Source organism: Strix uralensis, chromosome 4 (assembly GCF_047716275.1).
Source record: "Strix uralensis isolate ZFMK-TIS-50842 chromosome 4, bStrUra1, whole genome shotgun sequence".
Classification (NCBI taxonomy): domain Eukaryota; kingdom Metazoa; phylum Chordata; class Aves; order Strigiformes; family Strigidae; genus Strix; species Strix uralensis.
In genome coordinates this window covers 59454599-59464788 of record NC_133975.1, presented here as the reverse complement: position 1 = coordinate 59464788, position 10190 = coordinate 59454599, and the positions used below count along the sequence as shown (strand labels likewise).

The following is a 10190-nucleotide window of genomic DNA, read 5'->3' as shown; positions in this document are numbered from 1 at the left end:
GTGTAGTACACAGGCAGTATTGAGGAATATAGCCATCCAAGAAAAAGGAAGTATACCTGAAGAGCTCTCCCAACTCTAACTCATGAAACACTCATAGACCGTTCCCTCCCACTCCTCAGCTTTCCAAAACAGACATCCTGCATCTTTCACCCATTTGAATCTAAAGGTAAGAAAAATTTTATATAAAACTTGTGCAGTCATGACATTTAGTCATCATTACTACAGACGATCATGTGTCATAGTTCTACCAACAAACACTTCTTTAATGCCACAAATCTACACTTGCTCTTACAGTTCTTGGGTTACTTGTATTATTACCGTATTTTTCCTGTCAGAAGAGGATTAGGCAGGAACAGGGTGGGAGGGTTCTGAAAGGAAAGATGATCTGTTTGGCAATGAAGCAACTTCCCTAGCGCCCCATAGTCCTGCCTCGAAAGATAAAAGCACAGTGATAAATTGATATCTTTGCTTTCCTCCCCTGAAACTTTGGCAAGATTTTCAAAAGCATCTCAGATCTTGCAGCTTCCACAGAAGTCAGAGCTTGCAATGTTGAATGTCTCAGAAAAGCAAAGCGTTGCTATTTTTATTCAGATAGTATTCCAGACTTAGAGTAGCAGTTAATGAGACCGTACAGATTTTATACATACTTGTTGGTTGAAACGCAAGTTTCTAATACGTGCAGTCCATCCTATGTACCATCACTTTGTCTCTGTCTCCTCTTTAATTTGGCTAATTTTACAGCAACAGGAATTGCGAGAAAAAAAGTGAAAATTAAAGGCAGACATTACTTATCATGAACCTAAAAGTAATTTTTCTAGAACACTGCAGTTCATAAAACAAAGCCAAAAAGATAAAGCAAGGAATTAAATATTAAAGCATACAAATAATCCAGAAAGTTGGAACCACAGCTCCTAAGCCAGATAAAATATGGCTTAGCACATTGCTTTTTAATACTGGCATAAGAAAAAAAAATAAATCCAAAACCTCAGGCTACTTTCATCCTCCAATAACAGATAGTATTACTGGAGTCAGAGGGGCACTTTATAACCTCAAGTGATGCTTTTCCTTCCCACTTGTCCCAGATCTGTAGCAACAAAACTCAATTTCTATTTAAGTCTATTCTTCAGCTTTTAGGTATCTGTAGAGATATGGCACAATACAAAACCCATTACAGGGTTTAGCAAGTTCCTTTCAATTATGTGTAAAGTATATTTCAATCCAATAGTGACAAGAGTAGAAGAAACTTACCGTTTGCATTAAAAAAATTAAAAAACAAAACCAAAGCCTCTTTCCTATTTTCAGTGTTAACCACAGTAAAAAACCAAAACCCTCCAACGGTTATTAAGAACATCACCACTAGAGGGCTCTATAAGGCAGAACTTCCCTTTTATTCTCACAAACATGCAAATAGTTCAAACCCAAGGGAAAACTAATTAATAAATTACTTTTTTTCCTCCCTCACAGAGGTTTTTATTAGATTTAAACTGCTGATTAGAAAAGTTTCACTCTAAAGAGATTTTCTGCTGACTGAAAAAAATGTCCTGAAAAATACGCGACTCTACAAAGCTTTGCCATACTTCATGCAGCAGATATGCTTTTTTTTTTTTTTTTTTTAAGATGACAGCACTGTTTCTTGCCAAGACAATGCTTTGCACAACTGGAAGAAATTTTGCATCAGTCTGTATGTGACTATTCAGCACTGCTTCAGGCAAACATCCACTACTTCACGTTAGTGCTAGAGAGAATCCTTTCTGTTCAACAACAGCCAAAATGTATGCTGCAAACATACATTAAAATATCACAATTATTTTCTGCACATCATCAAATTTCCCTGACAAAGTAACAAAGCACATCTATGAACTATATTGAACAACCCTATCCCAGCAACTACAGAAAACACAAGGAGAAAAAACATCTCTCCAAGAAGGAATGCAGGGGCACTAAAGCCATTCTCAATGGGTAACAATTTTAAGCTTTACAATACACGTCTATGTACTACCCTCTGTTTAGCAAGGATTTAGATCCCACATAGAAAAAATAAAACCAGAATTTGAGTATGGCAAGGCTCAGGGTATTCTAAATACCCTTAAGCAATCTGGTCCTAGTGATTTACCAGCAGTCATTTTCAAAATCAGCTAAAAGTCAGGCCCTATCCACTTGCGACCACTTTTTAAAAATGGAACTTGGCTGTTGAATGCTCTGCCCGTCACCAGTGAGCACATGCAGACACTGACAAGCAGACAAGGAGACAGGCAGGTGACACCACTCCTGCCATGCCCTGGGTGGGAAGCCAAGCAGTGGGGTGCACTGAAGCCTACCTTCCCCCCGAGCTTCAGAGGAACACTGCAGGACAGCAACCCCCTTTGCACTGCTGGAGCTGGTGGCAGGTGAGAAGTTCTTCAGGTTGCCCAACCATTTGCTCCAAAGGCTGCCAGTGAGGGGAAATCCAGGGAACACCAGTCATCAAGAGCCTACACTGCCACTAACACCTTTCCCCCGCCGCCCTCGCTTCAGATTGCATTGTGACTTTTTTTCCTCCAGACACTACAGCTACTCGGAACTTTCCATTTCTGCCAACATACCTATTTCTGTCAAGGTGCTGGTGAGCCCACCTTTCCTGTTCTCTGCAGAGAAAGCACATATATAAAACTCAAACACTTCACTTACTAGGCTCAGGAGCACAGTAACAGAATTACAGATAGGATTTGAATAAAAAGCTCAAGGCAGAGAGAAAGGTGTCATATAAAATTAGAGAACCTGTATTTTAGTTCATTTCAGCACTACACTGTAGACAAGACGTGCCATCTTAAGTTTGTTAAGACACTGAATTTTCATCCATTAGTTAGCAACTACTTGCTTGAGGAGGGCAGGGTCATGCCATGGCACAGAGAAGATGAACCAGAACAGGCACTGGATGGGCCTTGCCACAACCAAAGATGATCCTTCCTCATTCAGGGGAAGGAAAACAAAAACAAACAAAAAAAAAAGGCATCACCACATGGCAGAGCAGTCCAGGACTGCTTCCTCATATGGCAGCTCATTTCACATCTAGTCACTAAGGACGTTCTTCCATCAGCATCTGAACATCCTACAAGCTCCACAAAGAGCTAAGATTATAAATTTTCTCTGTATATTTGTGTTAATCCCATCCAACATTGTTTGTACGTGTAGGCCAGGCCATAATGCTCCTCACCCACTTCTCAGCTGAGACTGCAATCCAGTTCCCTATAATCAAGAGGCCGATCTTCCCTCTAGAGCAGCAACAGATACTGTTCTTTAACTGCTCTGCACACAGATGTAAGTCTTCGCTTTGGCCTTGCAACAGCTTCAGGCTGACTCACTGCTCCATCTGCTGTGAGATTCAAAGCATACGCTTCTTGTCCTAGGCTGCAAGATGGCACTTCACGCAACTGAAACATCAGCTGTCACATCGTGCAGTTTAAAGGTGATAGCTGTACAGTCTTCTGATATCCTGGGAAAAAGAATGTCCCTAAAGCATGCAGTGTGAACAGCAAAGCAGAGCATGAATCTGGGTGTAAGAGTGAGGACTGTATTAAGTCTTCCAAAGCCAGAAGGGAAGATCTGTCAGCTACCCACAACTAGCTACTGAAGCATCAGTGAATACAGGACCGTAGAGGATGCAATTACAAATATAACAAAAGTAATGACAATTCCAGCTTCACTGCAAGTTGGTACTGTTCAGCTGCAATGTGATATGCCAGAGATGCAATGACTTGAACAGGATTTTGTCTAGATAAAGGGCAATTCTACAATGCCTCAAATCAGAGCCCTAAGTCACTTAGGCCTAGCAATACACAGTAACAGAAGGCTGAACATTTCCAGAGGTCTGGATTTAACCAACCTGGTTTAAAGTGTATAGCAATACAAGGAAAATAATCAGTATCCCTCAATTCCTGATTGTGATGCGGTTGAACAGCAGACTCAGCGTCTTCTCACAAAAGCAGATCTCGCAGAAATTCCAGTTTTGTGGATTCCTTTAAGCTGAAGAACACTTTTATCTATTATCCTATGCAGCACCTGTTCAGACTTAATTGAATTCCCAAACATTTGTTTTGCTACCTTGTTTCCAGTTTTGTTCAAGAAATTATTCAAACTGACAGTCATGTTTGTTAAAACGGCCAGTAACTGTCCAATCCTGGGGCTGACAAATTACCAGTTTCTTTTTGCCAAGCAGAAGGTCAATATCTCATTTGCCTGTTACTGCATTCATTAATTAAAAAGTATTCTGAAATGTACTTCTTTCCACATTCAACAAGATGTTCAGAATACTGTCATGTAGATATTCTACAGATCCCTTTTCAAAAGTGTTTGGGTATGAGAGTCTGTGAAAGGACTTCTGGCTCCAGATGAAATCTGGGGAGATTCTACTTTTCTATTCTTACTGTATTTCCAAAGTTAAAGAGAAGCACCCTGTTCTGCTCCATCCTTAAGAGGAGAGAGTGCTTTTCAAAAACTCTCATATTGCATCCAATTAAAGAGACTAAAGACTTGTGCATAATTTTTCATGTTTTAAGCAATACTTAACTGAAAGCACTATGTGCAGAGGAGGCCTGTGATGGACTGTCTCATCTTAGCCCTAAGCAAGCTCAGAGCACCACAGAGGTGTGGTGCCAGGACATCAAAACCTGAAGAGAAAGAGGCTAATGGGGAGGTGGGGGCAGTTAAAAACTCTTAGCAATTTTAGTATCAGTGTAATTAGATACAATTAGGTGACTTAAGAACAGTATTAACCTTGGTCTTAATGCCTTTGGTTTTCATTGAGAAAAATCCACTGAAAAATCATACATAAAAATCCACAAAGAGCCTTTGCTATCTTCCTTTTATACATTATTATGTATAAAACCATTCTATCAACACAAAGTTTTGAAGTTTACTTTGTAAAAAAAAGGTTCACCAAGGTTGTTTAAACGGCATTGTCCTCTGTAGACCAACTCGGAAGATTCAATATAAAAAGAGGATGAAAACTAGGGATCGATCACACAGAGGTAACAGGTTCATACCGACAAATGTGCATGTAGTGAACTGGCAGGGCTTTTTGAAAAAACACTTCAATTGATCGTTTACTCCAAACTCCAACATGAAGTCAAGCATTGACTATGTCACTTGTCAGAAACAAACAGTTTAAGAGTAACATTGAATCCTGGCTTAGTTTAAAAAGTTCAAGTATATTCTGAGCAGTCTTCAGTTCTTCACCTGGGGCTACACTCTCCTCATGTGTTGATCAACAGTCATTAAGTGTAGAAATAATTGTCATTTTACAACTTCAAGTTTTTTATAAAAAGAACTTTTTCAGGGTCCTTTACAAAAATTTCTCCTTGTTCTTCACTTCTGCAGATGATACAGTAACACAGCGGCGAGACACTCATGGCTCCATTTTTAATATCCTCTTCCTATTTTAAGAGGGAAAAAAAATACACTGAACAATTCACATCTTAGATGCATTTAAAGCAAATAAATTATATACATAACACTAAATGAGTTGATAGAACAAAATAATTTATCATCATTATCTGTTCTCACAGTCCCTTTTGAATGCGAAAAACTAGCACGGTCTTACACAAGCATCAAAATGCAGAATACTGTGCTTTGGTTTAAGCTAGCTACTGCGATGCACTGAAACTTTTTGCATAAAACTATAAACATCTATAACAGATTAAAAAATACAACATTCCGTTCAAAAGCTTAATAAAACAAGAGCCATTCTTATTACTGAAATGTAAAAACCTCACACTCACCCCGAAAGCCTCCTCCACCTCTTCCTCCTCTGAATCCTCCTCCTCCACCTCTTCCTCCTCCTCTGAATCCTCCTCCTCTTCCTCCACCTCTTCCTCCTCCAAATCCTCCTAAACATAGGAAAGAAATTACACTTTGAGGAGCATATAAATTCTTTGTTATACATAACAACTAATTTCATTGACAGCTTCTGAAAGGAGAACAGAAAAACAGAAACTCAATTGCAGGATATTACTAGGTCAATTACTAGTACCTTGTCTCCTCTAGGGACCATCTGCAACATTTTAGGTATTGTTTAATATCTGATATACAATGTCCAAAATACTAAAAAGACATTAACAAAACTCCACGATAAACTTCTTTTATGAGAGCAAAAAATAATTACAACTATTAATTAATAAGTAATTTATTACAACTCAACAGAACATTAAAACAAACAAAAAATTTTGAAACACTTGTGCCTCACTGCAAAGGGGTAGGGTAGGAAGAAGAGGCAAGAAACTGTGATGTAAGAAAAAAAAATTAACTTCAGCTTTAATTGAGGAGTACATTGCAGATGATGTACAAAAAGCAAAGGATGAGACCTACCAGGTCATTCACCTCTCTCTCAAACACCCCATTTCAAGTATTTTGTCCAAGCTAGATGTTTAAAACATACTAAAAATACAGCTTTCACTGACAAGTTTGGAGTGTGTATTATCTGTAACCTTTTGCCAAAAGTTTGCGTAGTAGTCATGCTTTCCATCTTTGTTATAAATCAGCATACTCTCCTCCCTATGCTTTGGAGCTGTTATTTAGCTAGCTACAGAAGCCTAGGTCTTGCCATTGGAAAACATATCACTGTCTCTTCCACTGAGTTATCAAACAGAAATAAGCATAACATTTTAATTTGCAATACAACTGTTGATATGCAAGTACTCAACTGCAGCTTTATCAAAAAAAACCAACCCCCCAACCAAAAAACAGACAAAAACCCCCCAAACAACCCACACAACACCAAAAAAACCCCCAACATTCTGCAGCTTCCATTCTTGGCATCTTACCTCTGCCACCACCTCTTCCTCCTCCTCGTCCACCGCCACGTCCTCCTCTACCACCTCCTCTGGGAGCACCTTTTTCTCCAGGTGGCCTTGGCAAAAATCTTTGAAGGGGTAGCAGCTTTGCTGGATCAATGTAAAACTGCAGGAAGAGAGTTCCATTAGGCTTTGAAAATACCAAAGCTAAAGAGCACATTAATAACTACAAATATCCACGATTTGGTCTTATCTCTTTATGTCAAATTGTCCTCTGCAAATAGCCAAATAAAGCAAGCATGCAAGAAATAAATCAGTGTTATAAAGTTATTAAAATACAGATGATATTTGCATAAGTTTCATTTGTTACATTTTTTTTGCGGGGCAGGAAGAGGGAAGAACATGGCAGATACAAAAGCAAAAAGGAAGAGGAAAGGAATATTTATGTTTACGAAGGACAACTAGCTTTTAAAGCTAAAAAAAGTTTAATAAAGCTTTTATCTGATGACAGTATATTTATCTAACTGATGACATGCAGAAGAATTCTGATATTGAGATTGGCTAACCTTTTGCATTTTTTTAAATGAAGAGGCTTTCATGTTCTCAGACAGTTTCACTGAAAAATACTGTTAGTTTCTTTAAGGAACACAGTAGGAATGAAACATTAGAAATTGTGATTTTGATTATTGTATGAAAGGCACATTCAGAAGTTTTCTAAATTAGTATTTTATAAATGAAGCTAAACATCATCACCACAAATGAAAAATTACAATTAAAAGATCAGGAGAAACTATTTCCAACTCTTCTCAGGGTTTTTCATAGTTACAAACACGGTATTTTGTGGTAAAATCATTTTTTCGTTCTATGCATTAAGGCGTAAGGAAGAACGTACCAGTGGAAGAAGTACATAAAAACATAATTGTAAAGAAACAAATTTGTTTAGCAAGTGACATCTCCTTTAGCCCCAGGGTGACCTCAAGGCTTATCTAGAACAATCTACATGCTGCAGGGGCTCTGCTAGTGCTGCTGCTGCTGGGTGGTACAACTGCCTGGCTGTGCAAAGGGAAGAGCCAGCAGGGACTGCTGGACCAACCACATGCCCAGCCTCATCCTACTGTGAAGCGGCAGACACTCTGTAACCCCACATGCAGTCTTGCACAACTCCATTGGCTCTCCAGTATACAAGAATTTTGGTATGTGGCTCCTAAGATCAAAGAGAGCTGCTGGCCAACTCTGCTTAATTAAAACTCAAAATTAAATGGGGAGGCAAGGAGCTGCAAAATCCAGTAATATATTTTCTTAATATTGTTATTGTAGGAAGAAAACAAGTTTCTAAAATTCAAATAATTTCAATAAAAAAGTAAATCTGAAAATTAATATATTCAGAGGGTGAGTGATTTAAACCTGCACATTTTACTTCACAATTAACGTGGGAGAGGAAAATGCATGCAGCTAGTTACTGATGCTCAACCAACCAACACAAGCTAAGTCCCACTGCCATGTTACAGGGTTACTCCCCCAGTTGTCCTGCTTTTGTCACAGTTTCTGTCAATCTGGCAGTGACAACAGAATGGCCCCAGTGCATCTGTCTCAACAAGCTTGCTTTATGAGAGGATGTCCTAGCACAAACTCACCTTTATAATTAAGTAATAAGCTGGAGCATGAGCAAGGTCCCCTAATGCACAAAAACTTTAAGATAGGCACTTAATGTGAATGAGGCACCTACTGACACTAACAGTTGCAGCTAGACTTGTGACTGTTCACATCTAACTGGTAGCCAAGCCTTGAACTATTTTTAAATCCTAGAGAAATTCTATTTAATATTCAACCAGCCTTTAAAAAAAAAATAATCGTATGTCACACATTTTTTGGAAGGATACAAAATCTCTCAGCTGTCCAAAGATTTCATCCACTTTGCCAATCTGTTCCTTATTATCCAAGTACACTGGGGCGTTGAAATAAGGCACTTTGTTTTCTTCTGTTTTACATTTACAAACAATGTCATCTTCGCACGGATGCATAAACTCTCCCAATACTGAAATAAAGAACAAACAAGCTAAAGATCTGGAGCAGTCATTCTAAATGAAATAAATATAATCTCTTCATGTAACTTACAAACTACCCTTTCTGGAGGCCCCTGGTCATATCCGCCTCTGTTGAAGCCTCCTCGTCCACCTCCCCGTCCAAAGCCTCCTCGTCCACCACGATTAAAGCCACCTCTGTCACCGCCACCTCCTCCACGATTGAAGCCACCTCCTCTTCCTCCTCCACCTCCTCTTCCACGAAAAGACATTCTCTACTACCTCCTAAATTGTGGACAAAAATCAGCTGTTTAAGATGTAAAAGATATTTCACATTTGATTTGCTGTACAAATGAAAGCCTCCTGCTAGCCTTGCTTGTTTACTTAATGGTTAGCCGTTTCAGCCCTCGCTAAAACCACGCAGGCACATGAAAAATCAAGTTTACACCCAAGATGTCATCCACTGCAACGCCAACGTGTAAAAAGGGACCAGCAGTGACGGCAGGTTTTTCAGTCCTATGTATGAGGGTTGAAGGTTACACTCTCCGGCCCCAGGAGAAGACCCTGCGAGTCTCCCGCCCCAGCCCCGCGGAGGAGCGGCACGCAGCCGGAACACCCTCGGCGCACATCCGCAGCGCCCTTCCCACCACGGGGGACTGCCTGCAGCCTGGGTACGGGGATCCCCGCGCCCCCGGGCACCCGCCCGCTCCCGGGCGCTGAGGCACGGCCAACGGCCGCTAGCGGCTCTGTCCCCTTCCCGCGTGTCCCCACACGCGTCTCGAGCCCGACCTGCCTGCACGTGGCGTACCTCCGCGCGCGCCGCCCCGTGCCGTCCCGTCCCGCTGGCGTCAGCAGCGCGCACCGCCACCGGGAAACCGCCCACGCCGCCGAAAACGAGGCTGCCTGCCGTAAATGAAACGGCACCTCCGACAGGCACCGTCGCAAAAAGACCCTAAAGCAAGTCATCCTCCCGGGACGCCGCGGCTCCTGGCGCCGCAAGCGAGCGGCGGCCGCTGCCGCCGGGGCAGACGGCTGGCTCGGCTGGCCGGCTAGCGGTGGGCGGCCCGCGGCGCCTCGCATCGGGGCGGCACGGCACGGCACGGCACGGCACGGCACGGCGACCCTCGGGCCCGCAGCGTGCGGCAGCCGGACCGGCGGCCGCTGCGGGCCGCCCTGGTTTTGGCCCGGTGCGGGGCTGTGGCAGCCCGAGCGCCACCACCCGGCGGGGGCGCGCGCTCACGCGCCGTACTGGCGGGAACGAGCGAGCGCCTCTGGCGGCGATCCCCCGGCCGTGCCGCGGCCTGCACGGAGGGGAGGGGAGGGGACGGGAGGGAGCCAGGGGGCCAGGTTGGTTCTGCTGGATTCGGCCAAAGTGCTCCTGGAAACCGGCTTTCTGAAGAGT

The 10190-nt window shown here is 42.1% G+C and overlaps 1 protein-coding gene across 1 annotated transcript; it reads right to left on the bottom strand.

The window, feature by feature from the left end:
• Positions 1-549: 549 nt before the first annotated feature.
• GAR1 (GAR1 ribonucleoprotein) lies at positions 550-10023 on the bottom strand. The gene is made up of 7 exons (XM_074866917.1): positions 9597-10023; positions 8883-9073; positions 8648-8802; positions 7334-7393; positions 6798-6933; positions 5757-5864; positions 550-5411 (listed from the first exon to the last, which is right to left on the bottom strand). The coding sequence occupies exons 2-7, from the start codon at positions 9058-9060 to the stop codon at positions 5398-5400; spliced, it is 651 nt and encodes a 216-aa protein (XP_074723018.1). The 5' UTR covers positions 9061-9073; positions 9597-10023; the 3' UTR covers positions 550-5397.
• Between the last annotated feature and the right edge of the window lie 167 nt (positions 10024-10190).

Excerpts from the sequence above, each read along its gene's own strand:
- GAR1 (XM_074866917.1), bottom strand. The coding sequence starts at position 9,060 with ATGTCTTTTCGTGGAAGAGGAGGTGGAGGAGGAAGAGGAGGTGGCTTC. Across the intron at positions 8,803-8,882 it reads GCCTCCAGAAAGGGTAGTTT|TATTGGGAGAGTTTATGCAT; the intron begins GTAAGTTACATG and ends TCTTTATTTCAG. Across the intron at positions 6,934-7,333 it reads CATTTAAAAAAATGCAAAAG|TTTTACATTGATCCAGCAAA; the intron begins GTTAGCCAATCT and ends CTCTTCCTGCAG.